Source organism: Herpailurus yagouaroundi, unplaced genomic scaffold (assembly GCF_014898765.1).
Source record: "Herpailurus yagouaroundi ecotype Mexico unplaced genomic scaffold, PumYag 189, whole genome shotgun sequence".
Taxonomy (NCBI): Eukaryota; Metazoa; Chordata; class Mammalia; order Carnivora; family Felidae; genus Herpailurus; species Herpailurus yagouaroundi.
This window is the reverse complement of record NW_024412420.1, coordinates 2480479-2498871: the sequence shown is the minus strand read 5'-3', so window position 1 is coordinate 2498871 and position 18393 is coordinate 2480479. Positions and strand designations below refer to the sequence as shown.

Genomic DNA, 18393 nt, shown 5'->3' with positions numbered 1-18393 from the left:
CCACAGATTTCAACTACTCAGGCTCCCTGAACTCAGATTTACTTCTCAACTCAGCAAGACCACCATGCTGTTTTTTAAAAAATTTATTATTTTTAGTAATTTCTACACCCAACGTGGGGCTCAAATTCACAACCCTGAGTTACACGCTCTTCAGACTGAGCCAGCCAGGCACCCCAAGACCACCATGCTTTGCTTGGGCTCTTTCTCTTTGGATTTTGCTATAGACATGGGATGTGTCTACAAATGAAGAGCCAGAGCCATCATAGGGTTTCCTCATTTGTATTCCTTCTATCAGCAGTCAGAAATCATAGACTGCCTATGGTACAATGCCTGAAAAGAATTGTTCCATGTGTTTTGTCCGGTCTTTTAGTTTACTGTAGATGTAAAAGTCCGTACCACTTCATGATCTGAGACAGAAAACCCCCAACCAAAGGCCAGGATCTCTAATCCATACATATCAATATCTAAATGCTCTCAGGACAGCTGTAACCTCCTGCTCAATACATTGTTGGGTTTTATATGTTTCATGGTGGTTCTGTCCAGATAGTGTTTTCTGCTTACACTGTAGCTGTTTGTCTTTATCCCTTGGTTTTTGATTTAGCATAGTTAAGACATTTAATATATGATGCAGTGCAGTAGGACTTGTAGGTTGTAGAAAATAAAAGTTAATTTGAGTACGTGTAACCTTTAAAAATATTTTAATCAAAACAATTTTTTAGTCTTGGTGTTTGGATTTTTCATGTAAACTAAATTTATTTCATTCAACTCAATTATATATAGGAACCATCAGCCTATAATGTTGAAAAGAATTTGTGAAGTTTCCTATAATTAACGTAGTTTAAACTAAAATGTCAAGGTACGGACTAAACGGGCTCTTGAGAATGAACAAAGGACAAGAAGCTGAGTTATTTGTGTCCGTTTTGCTGGGAACCACATCTGCCTCAAAGGCTGAGTAATCATGACTTATTAGTGTGGTTATGGAAAGTATATATCCGTTTAGTTGTGTGAATGAACCGTCCTTTCTTTAGGGAAAAAATTCTCATCAGATTGCTGAAATTTTCCCTTTTTAGAATTACTTAAAATTGAAACTATGAATAAGTCTTTTATCTTGTTGGATAATGTGTTTGATCTGTTGAGGTACATATTTTATATTTCTAGAATAGAAATGTAGGTTTTTCTTTCCTGTACATCCCAGAAATATTATTATTTAGTATCCAGGGCAGTTTAATTTTGTTCACTTAGAGTTTGTTTCTAGGGTTGAGAAGTAGACTGTACTGTATATTATAGGGACAGTTTGTGGGGTATCATGGGCAAACTCTTGAATTTCTTCTATTTTACTTACTGGTATCACATTTTTCTTTTGCGTTTCATACATTATAGGTTGAAGTTACGTTTTTTGTTTGTTTTTTTAATTACATCTGATACTTAGCTGTATGTGTAGAGTAAGAAATTTTTCACTAATTATTCAATTATTCTGAATTCCACAAACTTTAAACTTTTTTTTTTTTAAGAATCACAAAATAATTCTTTTTCCTCTCAACCGTGAAATCTTTTATGCATATAGTATTCAAAGAAGCAATTGTGGATTTCATGGTTAATAACTTTGAAGGAAAATGTGACTACTCAAAAGCATTTACGTAATTATTCTTTTAATGTAAATATTACTCTTTATTACTTTCTGTGAATTAAAACTCAAGAGAAAGATGAAGAGGCTAAAAATTCACATAGATTTTTTTGGTCCAGAAAAAAACTAATAATTGATTCAGTGCTACATGCAGAACTACATTTTTTAGATTTTCTTTGAACACATAATGCCAGTTGCATGTAGGGAGAAATGTAGCTTAGATTTATGAATATATTTTTTGTATTAACTTACAACAAAAAGTTTTGTTTTAAATCACCTTTTATCTTTTTTTTTTTTTCAACGTTTATTTATTTTTGGGACAGAGAGAGACAGAGCATGAACGGGGGAGGGGCAGAGAGAGAGGGAGACACAGAATCGGAAACAGGCTCCAGGCTCTGAGCCATCAGCCCAGAGCCTGACGCGGGGCTCGAACTCCCGGACCGTGAGATCGTGACCTGGCTGAAGTCGGACGCCTAACCGACTGCGCCACCCAGGCGCCCCATAAATCACCTTTTATCTTAATAGCAATAGTTCCTTAATGTTTTATTTTCATTGTTGCATCTTGTGCACTTTTGTCTTTGAACCACTAATTCTTTTACCTTATGATTTAAAAAGGCTCTCAGGGCCTCTGGGTGGCTCAATCGGTTAAGCGTCGGACTTTTGATATAGGCTCAGGTCGTGATCTCGTGGTGGTAAGGTCAAGCCCCACATTGGGCCCTGCACTGAACATGGAGCCTGCTTAGGAGTCTCTTTCTCCTTCTCCCTCTGCTCCTCCCCCCCCCCACCTGACTCTCTCTCTCTCTCTCTTTCTCACTCTCAAAACAAGTAAACTTTAAGAAAAGAAATTAAAAAAAAAAAAAAAAGAAAAACCTCTTGTATACCGAGACCACTTACTGTATGTGTGTATGTGTATAGAGCTAGAGAGGATAAAATTATATATATATTTTAATATATTAATGCATACAATTTAATATTATATTATCTAAAACATAATATTGTATAACAAAAATTTTTACTATATTTTTATTTGATATTCTACAAAATTTTATTCTACAAATACAGTCTTTTCTTTGTAATAACTAATGGCTAGTACATTTTGAGGGTTTATTCTAAGCTGGGTACTTTATATAAGTTGACTGATTTAAATTTTATGGTATCCCCAGAATGTAGGTTCTGAAGGTGTTTGATTATTTCCATTTTATAGATTAGGAGAGCAAGACTCAGAAGGTAAGTTACAGAGTCCAGAACCTGAACCAGAACATGTGGCTCTAGAAGTTATGCTTATAGCCACTAGGTCTACAGCATGCTTTAAAGTAAATATTTACAGCTTGTGTGTTAAAGAAACGTGTTAAGGATGTCCAGTGTTTAGCTCTGATACCTCATGAGAACTTTGGAAATTATTGTTAGATTTTAATTCACATAATTAATTATATTTGAAGTTTTTTATTTTGGAGCTGAATAAAACTATGAGTCTTAATTTTTTTGCTTTGCAGAAGAGTAAACTGAGGCCCAGAAAAAAGTTAAGTGACTTTGTCTAAGGTTGTTTAATTCCTGGGGCGCCTGAGTGGCTCACTCGGTTAAGCATCTGGCTCTTGGTTTTGGCTCAGGTCATGATCTCATGGTTTGTGGGTTCGAGCCCCGCTCTGCTAACACAGAGCCTGCTTGGGATTCTCTGTCTCTCTGTCTCTGTCTCTCTCAAAATAAAATAAACGTTTAAAAAAAAAAAAGTTTCATTCCTGACCCTTAATTTACTGTTATCCCAATGGTTCCTAAACCTAGCCTATTAGAGAACCTAACTTATTTGAAATTCTAAAGAAACTCATTTAAAACATACAGGTTCCCATCCCCACCTATTGAAGAAATCTATGTTAGGAAACCCAGGAATTTGTATATTTAACAAACTCCTTAGTTGGTTCTTATACAGACCCCTCACCTTGGCATGCATGTGCACTTGGGAACCATTGTGTTTATTAAGCCTTTATCACACATCTAATATTAATCCATTTTAACCTATGTGATTATTATTTGTAATATTTTAGTTTATTGTTTTTTATATTTATTTTTTGGGAGAGCACACGCAGTGGAGGGGCAGAGAAAGGGGGACAGAGGATCTGAAGCAGGCTCTGCACTGACAGGTGGACAGCAGTGAGCCCAATGTGGGGCTCAGACTTACAAACTGCAAGATCATGACCTTAGCCAAAGTTGGATGCTCAACCGACTGAGCCACCCAGGTGCCCCTAATTTTTAATATTTTAAAATAAAGGTACAAAGCAGCACAAAATCTTCCATAGAAAATACTGCTTTAAAAGAAAAACTTACTGATATTTGTTCCACAGTTTTATTTTGTTTTAGGACCTCTTATCTTTGGGAAAGATAAGTGAGGCAGTTACTTCACCAACTGTTTTTAAGTAAGGACAGAAAAGTGGTATTCTCGAATCATGCCTAAAGGAATAGGGCACAGGAATTTTTTATCAAAGGGTATAACATTCTTACAAATGAGAATATGGATGAATAAAATCAAATAAAGCCAGAAATCATATGGTGTTGGAGAAGGAGATTGACTATAAAAAGACACCAGGGAACTTTTTGTAGTGATGGAAGTGTTCTATATCTTGATTGGTTGTGCTTATACAGTTCAATATATTTGTCAAAACTCAATGAACTATATACCTATATACTATTATATGTAAATTATACTTCAATAAATCTGAATTAAAAAAACAAGCTAGGAAGAGATTAAGGATTAGTTTTTCAAATTACCAACTGCAACTTGAAATATGTAGTTAGATTCTTATTCCCTAGAAGCTAAGATTTTTCTATTTGTGTATAGTAATTAAGGTACTGTTAAAATGACATGTATATTGATTGGTAATTCCTTTTTCATTAATATTTCTCATCAGAGGTTTCTCATATTTGTTTCATAGGGTCCACATATAGCTTCAGTTACATTAGCTGCTTATGAATGCAATTCAGTTAATTTCCCTGAACCACCTTATCCTGATCAAATTATTTGTCCAGATGAAGAGAGCATTGAAGGAACCATTTCTTTGTGGAGCATCATCTCAAAAGTTAGGATTGAGGCCTGCATGTGGGTAAGATGTCCATTTTCATATTTGTCTAAAATTAACCTCACTATTTTGATACTTTGTTGTACCTCATTGAAAATTTAATCCAAATATATATCCACATAGCAAGTCAATAAACAATTAATTCATGAAGTCACCAGTTATCTGCTTCCAAGTAAGAGAAACCCTTTAGAGCTTCCCCATTCATGAATGACATTCAGAGTAAGGCATGAAGCCATAGGTACAACAAAGCAGTGGATGCCATGTAGACAACAAGAGGGAAATGGAGGATAGATGATACAACTATACTACTTTGCAAAATTTTACCAATGTGAAATATTTGATAAACACATAGCAAGTGGTTATATTTTCAGTCCCAGATTGGTAAATGTTGTATGTCTCTCTCCTAGATTCAGATACTCTGTGTTTATTCTTAGAGGGCTTATTTCATTTTCTGAGTTGTTAGTAATACTGAAGTAAGGTCAGATATTTTTTTAATAGACCAAGCTTTACTGTAGTGAGGGTATCAGACTGTATGGTTGTATATGGTGATCTTGCTTTCATTTGTACCAATTATTCTTTTTATGGTTTGCTTAAGTGTATTTTGGGAAGCCTTTGTACTATATATCCAGTGACAGATTATTTTAATCCATACAAAGTATTCTTTTTTTTTTTCTATATGCCTATATTCATTCAAATGTGTATCATTGAGGAATAGTTCATTTGCTAAAGACTTTCTGTTACTCTTTGAACATTTTTTGTCATTTGGATTCATTAAGTTATATGTTCTCTGTAACTTTTTCCCCCTAACAGTGTCTTATAAAATAAAACATATGGAACAGATCAGTTAAAAATCTTGACTAAAATGAACATGAATGCCATACCCATGGAAGAGGGACAGTTTTCAAATACACTTATTTAAAGGTTAACAACTATATTGTCTGTGTGTGTGTGTTTCATACGATCGTCTTTGTTTTTAGTATAACTTATTTGTCAGTTATATATACTATAGCCTAGTATGTTGTGTTTTAAAAGAATTGTAAGGGAAATGCCATATTTTGAATTTGTTGAATATGAAAGGCAGGAAAAATTGTCGTATTTCCTGTTACTCTTTTATAAGCACTGGAAACAAAATTCATTGTACTAGTTGCATATGTTTTATAAATTTGACCACATTAGTCTTTTGATGAAAAATTATTATTAAAATAACAGAAGATACTTGGAACGTGCTAGAAAGAGACCATGTATATGGATTCGGTTTTCTGTTTTGCTTTAGTTCCTTCACAAATGATTTACATGGCTGGATTAACACTAATGCCAACAAAGAAAAACTTCCATCGCAGCTGGCAGTGATAACTGCCTCCTCCAACTCCCATAGTTCATATTGTTTGAAGTGTTCATTTGGCCTAGCTCCATGCATGCCTTAAATTAGTTAACTAGACTAGTGTAGTGGCTTACTTTCCCAAATAAATTTTAAGCTCCTAAAAAATATAAACTGTACCTTAAATTTATTACCCTCACAGCAGTCAGTATAACGTTTTGCACATAGTACAAGAATGTTGATTAATCCTAGTTAATTGGCTGAGTGCTCTTCATATTTCCTTTTTTGAAATTGTCTTTTGTCACATATAAAGTGGAGCGCATATCAAGTTACATTTAAATTGGTTCCTATTGTTCTCAATATTATATGGATAGTCCTTTCAACAAAAGGTGCTGGGAAAACCATATACACATTCAGAATAATGGATTTGGACCCTTACCTTCTGTAAAAATTAACTCAAAATGCATCAGGGACTTAAGCTTACGAACTAAAACTGTACAGCTCTTAGAGGAAGATGTAGAGACAATCTGCATGGTGTTGGATTTGGCAATGGTTTCTTAAATATGACACTCCAAAAACATAGACAACAAGAAAAAGTAATAGGTAAGTTGAACTTCACTAAAATAAAAACCTCTTTTATGTTAAAAAGAAAAAACATTATCAAGAGAGTGAAAAGATAACCCACAGAATGCAAGGGGATGTTCACAAATCATATATCTGATAAAGGTTTAATATCCAGAATATTTGAAGAACTTCTACAACTTAACAACCCAATTTTAAAAATGGGCAAAGGACTTGAATAGACTTTTCTCCAAAGAAGATACACTAATGGCCAATAAGTGCACAGATTCTCAGCATCATTTAGTCATTGGGGAAGTGCAAATTCAAACCACAAGGAAATACCCCTTTGCTATTATTTTTTTAAAAAGAAAACAAGTATCAGGATGTGGAGAAATTGGAACTCTTGTAGACTGTTGGGAATGTAAAGTAATTTAGCTGCTAGGGAAAAGAGTTTGGTGGATTCTCAAAAACCTAAATGTAGAATTACCATATGACCCTCCTCTAATTCCACTCCTACATTAATACCCACAAGAACTGAAAACTGGGACTCAGGTATAAGTACAGGTACTTGTACTTCATTCCTCAGTAGTATTATCCACATTTTCTTTTTTCTTTTTTTTTTTTTTTTTAATTTTTTAAATGTTTATTTATTTTGAGAGAGAGAGAGCACAGGAGGGGCAGGGCAGGGGGGGAATCCCAAGCAGGCTCCACACTGTCCATGCAGAGCCCAACACTGGCTTACTCTCACCATGAGATTATGAGCTGAGCTGAAATCAAGTACTGGGCGGTTAACTAACTGGGCCACCCAGGCACCCCTCCACGTTTTCAGAAAGGTGGAAACAACCCAGTGTCCCGCAACAGATAAATGGATAAAATGTAGTATATACGTGTAATGGAATATTATTCATCCATAAAAAGGAATGAGGTTCTGAATTGTACTATAGTATGAACCTCAAAAACATTATGTTAAATGAAATAAGCCAGTACATAGAAAGACAGATACTATATGATTGCACTTATGTGAATTGTCCAGAAGAGTCAAATTGGGGGCACCTGAGCGGCTCAGTCAGTTAAGTGTTCAACTCTGATTTTGTCTCAGGTCATGATCTCACAGTTGGTGGGATTGAGTCCCATGTTGGGCTCCACTGTGACAATCTAGGCTGGCTTAGGATTCTCTCTTTCCCTCTCAGCCCTCCCCCCCCCACCCCCTGCACTCACACACACACTCTTTCTCTCTCTCTCAAAATAAATGAACTTTAAAAAAAGTATAAATAAAAATAAAATAGAAGAGTCAAATTCATAGAGATAAGAAGTACATTTGAAGTTACCAGCGTTGTGTGGGGTGAGAAAGTTAATGCTTAATGGGTTCAGTGTTTCCATTTGGGTGATGAAAAATACTGGAAATAGATAGTGATGGTGGTTGCACAACATTGTGAATGCAGTTAATCCCACTTAGTTTTATATTTTAAAATGGTTAAATGGGATACAGTCATAAAATGTCCATACTGCGGAGGTTGAGAAACCTTGATATAGAGTGTGTCAGCCTTGATTTGTAGTTTACCCTTTCATAGATGAGTTTACCCTTTCATTTGTGTTCACACCCATATGTTTTGTTCTGTTCAAAAGAATGTCTTGCTTGATTAAAAACTCACATCTTATTTGATGCTTTGGATTCTGTCTCCCTCTCTTTCTACCCCTCTCCCTCTCATTCTCTGTCTCTCTGTTTCTGTCTCTCTCAAAAATAATAAACATTAAAGAAAACTGAAAAACAAACTCATATCTTATTTGACATTTTTTTTTAATTTTTTTTTTTCAACGTTTATTTATTTTTGGGACAGAGAGAGACAGAGCATGAACGGGGGAGGGGCAGAGAGAGAGGGAGACACAGAATCGGAAACAGGCTCCAGGCTCCGAGCCATCAGCCCAGAGCCTGACGCGGGGCTCGAACTCACGGACCGCGAGATCGTGACCTGAGCTGAAGTCGGACGCTTAACCGACTGCGCCACCCAGGCGCCCCTCTTATTTGACATTTTTATCCAGTTTGTACTTTGAAAGTAGTATGTCTTTACAGACGTCGCTATCATTACAAATGTAGTGAATCAGTAAAATAATTAAAATGTAAAATAAATCAGTAAAATCAGTAAAATAATATCCAATTATAGGATAAAGACCAGGGTTGGGGGCGCCTGGGTGGCTCAGTCAGTTGAGCGTCCGACTTCAGTTCAGGTCATGATCTCACATTCATGAGTTCGAGCCCCGTGTCGGGCTCTGTGCTGACAGCTCAGAGCCTGGAGCCTGCTTTGGATTCTGGATTCTGTGTCTCTTCCTCTCTCTGCCCCTCCCACGCTCATACTCTGTCTCTCTCTCTGTCTCTCTATAATAAATAAACGTTAAAAAAAAAAAAAAAAAAAGACCAGGGTTGCTCTTAATTTCAGCTTGTTTATATAGGTCTTTGGAGCACGCTAAAGTGAATTGGGTTTTTTTGTGTGTTTTTTTTTAATTTTTTTCTTAATGTTTATTTATTTTTGAGACAGAGACAGAGCATGAAGGGGGGAGGGGCAGAGAGAGAGAGAGAGGGAGACACAGAATCTGAAGCAGGCTCCAGGCTCTGAGCTGTTAGCACAGAGCCTGACACGGGGCTCGAACTCATGGACCGTGAGATCATGACCTGAGCAGAAGTAGGACACTTAACCGACTGAGCCACCCAGGTGCCCCATGAATTGTTTGATATTGTTGATCATTAGTTACTTTTTTTCAGTTTGAATCTTTTGATCTTCCATAATTTGTGTCACCAGTGCAAAGCTTCACAAATTTTCATTTCACTCATGAATTCCAATAATAGTTATTATGCATCCAAGCACCAGAGATTCAGAGGGAGCAAAACTGAACAGTCTCATTGGAACTTACGTTCCAGTGAGGGAAATAATTATCATGGAAAAAATGCATAAATAAATATCATGGAAAAACCGTATAAATATGAAGGAGAAATCTGTATAACACAGACATTTTCCCTAGTTTATGATTCAAGGAAGATTTCCATGAAGAAGCAGTGTTTTGGTTGAGATCTAAGAATAATAAAGATTTGTAAAGTGGGACAGCAGGGCAGGGGCGAGAGCATGTGTGTTGACTTTTAGATAGAGAGCATCACCTTTTAAGGTCATGTATTTGTTAAGTTCATGGTTAGGGGGTGATTATTGTGGTAAAATATATATAAGGAAAGTTTTACCATTTTAACCGTTTTTAAGTACACAATTTATTGGCCTTAAGTATATTTACAATGTTGTGTCATCATTGCCAGAACTTTTTGTCATCCCAGGCAGAAATATGTACCCATTAAAACAATAACTCAAGAGTCTTTTCTATTTTCTTCTTCTTTGATTGTGTCAATTCTAGATACCCCATCTAAATGGAATCATATAATGTTTTTCTATGTCTGGCTTATTTTGCTTGGCATAATGTTTTCAAGTTTCATCCATGTTGTAGCATGTGTCAGAACTTCATTCCTTCTTACAGCCATTTGAAAACTGACCTCAAGGGAAACTGGAAGCAAATTTTCTCTATGTGCAAAACAGTCTTGAAAATTTTACTAGAATTGGTATAATTGTTTTCTGTAAGAACCCTGCATTTCTCAGTGGTTTCAAGCTTACCCTCCTAACTTCTGCTTTTAACCTCTGATTTATGTTTGTAATTGGAATATGTAATAGAAAAATCATTTTGTTAAAAAAAATTATTAACACATAGATAATACAAAACTACCATAATATCTGAGAATCAGCATATGTAAAATTTTCTGCTCTCCATATTTTTACTATCAAACTTATTATTCCCATCATTGAAAAGCAAAATGCTGATTTGCTTGTGAATCCACTTGACAAAACTTTTTAAAAGCATGAACATTCAGGATTTTCCTCCTCCCCTAAATCTTTGAATATAATTGATACTCCAGGAAGATATTTCCCTCTTGGTTTTGCATATTTTGTGCATGTTAAAATCTTCTCCAATTCAAGAAGCAGGGACTTCAAGGTAATCAATTGATATGGAGCAGATGGTTTTTAGAAGAGCTTTCTGAATTATTGCTTGACTAAAAACTACTTGTCTCTTTCTTTTGCAATAAGGAAACCAGTTATTTCTTCCCCTTAATTAAGCCTAGGCTGACAGTTTTTAGTGTTCCACACTTCTGTTTTGGTTTTTTGTTTTGATTTTGCAAGAATTATAAAATTGTTTTGTAAGAATCATGAAATTATGGGACTGCAGTACCTAATTTGAGATAACTAAATAAACTTTTGTGTCTAGAATATAATGTGTTTTGGGGGACCTGTCTGGATGACTGTATTTCTTTTTATCTATTTGTGTAAAAAACAGAATACTGACTCATGATCACCATTCTTGTTTCTTGCTAATGTGGGAAAACATGAGCAGAATTCAACTATAACAATAAATATAGTCAACCAAGTATAATATAGTATGTAGCTCTTGATTTCATTTCAGTCCATTATTACTTCCTTTTTAACTTTAAGGAAACTTGTCATGAGTTTGAATCATATGATTGCTTTCAGAACTATTAAACATTTGAGTTAACAGGTTTTAAGAGAAGTTCATGTTTTGAATAGCATGTTGCAATTAACTTCCTACTTTTTGTAATGGGAAAAAAAATTTTTTTAAGTACAGAGATTTATATAATTAATTTAATATATTATCACCCAAACTCAGTTAATATTAATCCCTGGCTAATATTGTTTTATCTGATCCCTCCTCTGTAGGCTTCACTATCTTGAAGCATATCCTAGATAACATATCACATTTCATCTGTAAATATATCAGTCTTAGGACTTAAAAAAACATTATCACACCTAAGAGAAATTAGGAATAGTCTCTTCAGATCAGCTACCTAGTTAATGTTCAGATTTTTCTGATGGTGTTTCTTTGTTTTTCTTTTCATATTTATATGTTGTTGAAACTGGGTTGTTTGTCAAATATAATTTCTCACAGTCTCGATTTTACTAATTATATCCCAGTTGGTATAGTTTAAATATGTTTATCTGTTCCCTATGTTTCCTGTGAGTTGATAGTTAGAGAGGCTTGAAAAAAATTTTTTTGTCGAGAATACATGTTATAGTCTTGGGTATTTCTGTCATGAGGTACAGTAATGTCTGATTGTCTTTCCTTTTGTGGTATTATCACCATTGTTATACAAGTCCATTATTAAGGGTTATAAAATGGGGGTAAACCAATTACATCATTTTTTTTTACTTTACTTATTGACTGGAATGTTTTTATAAAGAAAAACTCCTTATCACCAATTTGGTTACCCCAAGATATCTTTCATATAGGTAAGAGAGGATAAGTAATGGATTTTTCCCCTTTATTTACCTGTTTTTTAAATAATAAGTTGGTTCTCTTAACATTCTCCAAAGTTGACTAACATTAACTTTTTTTGTTTAGCAAAATATGATTTGTGTTTTATTTATATATCCCGTGATGTATATGTCTCTCCTCCCTCTCATCTCTCTCTCTTTATTCTTTAAATATAGCCTGCTTCTTTTGACACTTAAATATATTCTTTTTCAGAATTCTTGTTTCATATGTGGATAATGCAGTCTCATTCGGAGATTATTGATCCCACACATTGAAATATAACACTGTGAACATGAAATATTTGAATTTGATAATGTTCCTTGGGGATTCTTTTCAAGGCATTTGTTGACAAAGTCATAGTACAGAGCAAATAAACCTAAAATTGCTTCTGAGAATTAGCAAAACTTTTTCATTCACTATGACTCAAGGCAGAGAAGGATGGCTCAAAGTTGAGAATTTTCCTAGAAACTATATACCTTTTACATTATCATCTATCTTGTATTTAAGCCATTTAAGTCCAAACCAAGTTCCTGATTCTCTTACCTTTGTTTTCATCCTATGTTTTAAGTTGAGTGAAAAAAAAATTCTCTTCAAAAACAAGAATCCACAAAGTGACTGAAACATGAGTCACTCAATGTCCTGAGGAAATAAACATTTTTCCTGTGGTGAAAATTTATCCATCCTAATGTTGAGTTTTCAAGGGGCTTCCTGACCACTATTTGTTAAAAGTTTTAACTCTGCACACACAAAAAAATTAAAACAGCACCCTAAATACCAGATTAAATACCTTAAATACCAGATTGAAACAGCATCTTAAATACCAGAAGATTTCCTAGAAAGTTTTATCTAAAACTTGTACTAGTGAATACTCATTACCAAATGATTTGAAAAAAGGGAAAAAACTGACAGAAATCACAGAGTATAAGTAGAGATGCTTAGAGAACTAACGTTAATCTAATGTCTGTCATGCACCAGGAATTGTCTAAGAGTTTAGTGTATATTTTCTCGCCTGGCTTTGTATTGGTCAGTATTAGGGCCAAGAGTCACACTCATGTTCTCTTGATTATGTAGTATATGCTTTCCTCCCTAATACATGCATCTTAATGTGGTTTTGGCAATGTAGAAAAATATAGATTTAATCTGTTTAGTATTCTTATGTTGAGAACAGAATCTCATGTGAGTATTTTGGTTTTGCACATAGGGTATCGGTACAGCAATTGGAGAGCTGCCTCCATATTTCATGGCCAGGGCAGCTCGCCTCTCAGGTGCTGAACCAGATGATGAAGAGTATCAGGAATTCGAAGAAATGCTGGAACATGCAGAGACTGCACAAGTAAGAACAGTAGAGAAAACAATAGAATACTTTAATTGTCCTTAAAAAAGTTATGGCTAAGGTGAAATTGTTAATAGTTACTTTAAAGAAGAAAACTCCCAGCATAAAAATAAATAATACATTATTTGGGATAGAATATTTAGAAAAGCTGAAATATAAAAGTGATTATAATCTTGATTTTAGAATAGAGAAATACAGAAAGAGTCCACAAGACAACTCACTAAGCTGAAACACTTTGCCAGAAACCAGAGTAAGTTGATGTCGCTAATGAAGTTTAGGAGCCGAAACATTCTTTATCCATTATGTGTTTTTAAGTATTACCAAGCAGACCACTAACTGAATAAGGGGGACAAATAGGTGGGTCAGGCTATGAGTCCAAAGTTTTTAAGAATAACGTCAAAATATTTTACCATGTTTAGAGGAAATTATTTGGGAACCCTTAAGAAATGGCAGTTACAGGGGTGCCTGGGTGATTCAGTCAGTTAAGCATCTGACTTCGGCTCAGGTCATGATCTCATGGTTTGTGGGTTCGAGCCCCGTGTCAGGCTGTGTGCTGACAGCTCAGAGCCTGGAGCCTGCTTTGGATTCTCTCTCTCTTTCTGCCACTCTCCCGCTCATGCTCTGTCTCTGTCTCTCAAAAATAAACGTTAAAAAAAGAAAGAAGGAAAGGAAAGGGAAGGGGAGGGGAAGGGAAGGGAAGGGAAGGGAAGGGAAGGGAAATAGAAGAGAACAATTACAATAAACTTACCCTTTAACAGCTAGAGGGAAGAAAGGCTGAGGCCTTTACACCTGAGCATAAGCTGTATATCAACCGATATCTTAATGTCACAAGATAGGTGTTTCATTCTTTGCAGGAAAATTCCTAAGAATATTGTTAACTGAGTCGCTTCTTAGGAATGACAGTAGAAATCAACATAGACCCAAAAAAAAGGGATGTAAAAGAGATTTTTAAAAGATTATCTATAAAATACATCTTCCTTCCTAGATTTGTTCATTACCCTATGAAATGAAGTTGTTTGGAAAATTGTCTTGTTGTGTGTTTGTTAAGTGCATGTGCCCACATAAGTACACACCCATTTTTTAAATTAACTTAGTAGTCTGTGTTTATATGTAAAATCAGGCTAATTAACATTTTGAAATAAAACTGTTTTCTACAGTCCTTTTTTATAGTAAGAATAAATAGTAATTATGAATATAAACATTTATATTAAAAAGTAATACATATATTTGTACATATGATTACTTAGAAAAATAAAAAGTAAGCCACATTATGGTCAAACCATTACTCAAAACTGAAAATATGATTAGAAATAACACAGGTATGTAAATGTTATCCCCAAATCAACCAATACTGAATCTATAATTTCCTGTGGGTTAATTATATATTACAGAGAGTGGATTAAGTAAAAGCACATATTTAAACACAGAAAATCTAACAAAATTGATTCATAAACATCTTCCTGGATTTCTTGGTTATTCATGTGATCTGGTTTTCATAAGATGATACAAATAAAATCTATGTCTCTCATGAATGAAGACCCATAAGAAAATTATTATATATATTGAATCACTTTTTTAATTCCTTTCCCTACTAACATAATTTTGCTATTCTTTGACTTTCAAGTATATTTCCCATAGTCTTTTTTTTAAAATTTAGATCCAAGTTAGTTAAAATACAGTATAATAATAATTTCAGGAATAGAATTTGGCGAATCATCGCTTACATATAACACCCAGTACTCATCCGAACAAGTATCTTCCTTATTGCCCCTCACCCCTTTAGTTAGCCCTTCCCCTCACCCAGCACCCCACCAGCAACCCCCAGTTTGTTCTTTGTATTTAAGAGTCTCTTCTGGTTTGTCTCCCTCTCTGTTTTTATATTATTTTTGCTTCCCTTCCCTTGTGTTCATCTATTTTGTTTCTTAAATTCCATATATGAGTGAAGTCATATGATATTTGTCTTTCTCTGACTAATGTTGCTTAGCATAATACGTTCTAGTTCCATCCACATTGTTGCAGATGTCAAGATTTCATTCTTTTTTATCACTGAGTAATATTCCAATGTATATGTATATGTATAGAAATATATAGAGATAGATAGATATAGATATAGATATACACCATATCTTCTTTATCCATTCATCGATCAATGGACATTTGGGCTCTTTCCATACTTTGGCTCTTATCGATAGCACCGCTATAAACATTGAGGTGTCTCTGCTCCTTGAAAACAGCACACCTGTATCCTTTGGATAAATACCTAGTTGTACAATTGCTGTGTTGTGGGGTAGTTGTATTTTTAATTTTTTGAGGAACCTTCATACTGTTTTCCAGAGTCACTGCACCAGTTTGCATTCCCACCAGCAGTGTAAAAGGGTTCCTCTTTCTCTACATCCTCGCTGACATCTGTTGTTGCCTGAGTTAATTTTAGCCATTCTGACAGGTGTGAGGTGATATTTCATTGTGGTTTTGATTTGTATTTCCCTGATAATGAGTGATGTTGAGCATCTTTTCATGTGTCTGTTAACCATGTGGATGTCTTCTTTGGAAAAGCATGTATTCATGTCTTTTGCCCATTTCTTATCTGGATAGTTTTGTTTTTTGGGTGTTGAGTTTGATAAGTTTTTGTAGATTTTGGATACTAACCTTTTATCTGATAACGTCATTTGCAAATATCTTCTCCATTCCATCGATTGCCTTTTAGTTTTGCTGATTGTTTCCTTTGCCATGCAGAAGCTTTTTATCTTGATGAGGTCCCAATAGTTCATTTTTGCTTTTATTTCCCTTGCCTCTGGTGACATGTCAAATAAAAAGTTGCTGTAGCCGAGGTCAAAGAAGTTGTTGCCTGTTTTCTCATCTAGGATTTTGATGGCTTCCAGTCTTACGTTTAGGTCTTTCATCCATTTTGAGTTTATTTTTGAGTATACACACGTTTTATGAGGAATGTATTCATAGCTTTATTCTCAGTGGAATCTGAGACCCCAAAAAACCATTAGCCTAGAGGGGGAAAAACATATATTTTAATAACAGATGGGCTTTTTAAAAAGGCATTATTAAGTGGAAATCAACTAAGGATAGTTACGGTTTTTAATTAAAAACAAGACTTTCAAATATGAATATAGAATAGCCAAATAACCAAATATAAAACAAATGAATCAAAGAGCTATGAGCATCTGCTCTGCCTGGAAAGAGACAAGTTGGCCTTGGTATTTGCTTTGCCTTATGTATCAACCAGATATTATGTCTCTGTTCCTCACATCATAATGCTTATGTTTGCTAATAATTGTTACTAATATAAACAACTTTTTAATTATTTTTAATGTTTTTTAAAATCTAGTATCTAATCTGACCCTTGTGTTAACTAAAGTAATATAGGAAGGTACCATTCTTCTAATTTTATAGAAAACTTAAGATCTAGAAGTTGTTATCTCCCTAATTTTACATGCTTAGAAGTATAGCTAGACCCAGAACTCAGAATGCCAGCATCGCTGATATATCCAGCTACTAAAACCATGTCCATGTGTAGACTAGGCTGAGTATGTTCAGTAGCAACAACTGATACATCTGGAATTTGTGGCAATAATTAATGTATGTCATTTAACATCTCCAAAACTTTTTTTGTGTATATAAAGTCAGCAAGTTGATGCTAGAATAAGTCTAGGATGGCTTGCAGCTTTAAATTTTTATGGTGTGGATTGGATGCTAAACAGGTATAAGTATTGTTTTCTATTAAGTCAATTAATATATTGTCACTGTTTTCCTTTTTTTTTTTTTTTTTTAACTTTTTGTTTTGGAATTAACATGTTTTTCATTTGCATAGTTTTTTCAATCTCTTCTCTCACTTCTGCCAGCTCTGTAAAACACTTTTTCTATGTCACTTCCCACTTGGTAACACGAAAAAAATATTATCAATTCTGTTTTCTTTCTTGGAGTCATCACTCTGGAGCCCCCATCAATCTGAACGTGGTATTCTCGTGTATTTCCTTTGCACATTGCTTCTTTTTTGGTTTGGATCTCTTGTTGTTGACTTCCCGTCCTCCTCTCCCTCCTCCCCCTCCTCCTCCTTCCCCTCCTCCTCTTCCCCCCCCTCCTCGTCCTCCTCCTCCTCCTCCTCCTCTTCTTTTTTCTCCTTCTCCTTCTTCTTCTCCTCCTCTTTCTTCTCCTTCTCCTTCTACTCCTCCTTCTTCTTTTCCTTCTCCTCCTCCTTCTCCTTCTTCTCCTTCTCCTCCTTCTTCTCCTTCTCCTCCTTCTCCTCCTTCTTCTCCTTCTCCTCCTTCTCCTTCTCCTCCTTCTCCTTCTCCTCCTTCTTCTCTTTCTCCTCCTTCTTCTCCTTCTCCTTCTTCTCCTTCTCCTTCTTCTCCTTCTTCTCCTTCTCCTTCTTCTTCTTCTTCTCCTTCTTCCTCCCTCCTCCTCCCTCCTCCTTCTTCCTCCTTCTTCTTCTCCTCCTTCTCCTTTTTTTTTTTGTTTGTTTGTTTTGATTTTTTTTAGTAATCTCTGCCCCCAAACTCATGAGGTCAAGAGTCACTGAGCCAGCCAGGCACTCCTTGCCTTCTTCTTTCTGGATTTACTCCCTCATTTTGGTTGAACACATTCTACCATAGCTTCCTGAGAAAGAATGAGTAGATGGAAGTGCTGAAAATGCTGTGTCCTTCATTCACACTTAATCAATTAACTGAATATAGTATTCTAAGTGGAAAATCATTTTTTAAACTTAGAATTTGGAAGTCATTGTTCAGTCATCTTAGGACCTCTGGTTTGATATTGATGAGGCTAATGCCCTCCTGACATCTCTTCATAGGTAGGCGCCTCTTTTTTGGTTGTTTTATTGTATTTTTAAAAATTTTTTTTTCAACGTTTTTTATTTATTTTTGGGACAGAGAGAGACAGAGCATGAATGGGGGAGGGGCAGAGAGAGAGGGAGACACAGAATCGGAAACAGGCTCCAGGCTCTGAGCCATCAGCCCAGAGCCTGACGCGGGGCTCGAACTCACGGACCGCGAGATCGTGACCTGAGCTGAAGTCGGACGCTTAACCGACTGCGCCACCCAGGTGCCCCTGGTTGTTTTATTTTTTTTATATAGAAGCTGTTAGATTCATTCATTATCTGAGGTATGGGTCTTTTAAAAATTTATCC

At 35.2% G+C, this 18393-nt stretch overlaps 1 protein-coding gene across 3 annotated transcripts in view; it reads left to right on the top strand.

Annotated features, from left to right (window-relative positions):
- The window catches only part of VMP1 (vacuole membrane protein 1), a 128730-nt gene that overhangs the window by 54546 nt on the left and 55791 nt on the right, over window positions 1-18393 (top strand). For 2 of the 3 annotated variants that reach the window (XM_040496958.1, XM_040496959.1), the window contains exons 6-7: window positions 4549-4716; window positions 13128-13259. In XM_040496958.1, the coding sequence (XP_040352892.1) occupies window positions 4549-4716; window positions 13128-13259 (300 nt within the window). The remainder of the gene's footprint in view (window positions 1-4548; window positions 4717-13127; window positions 13260-18393) is intronic. The other variant, XM_040496960.1, reaches the window with a different exon arrangement.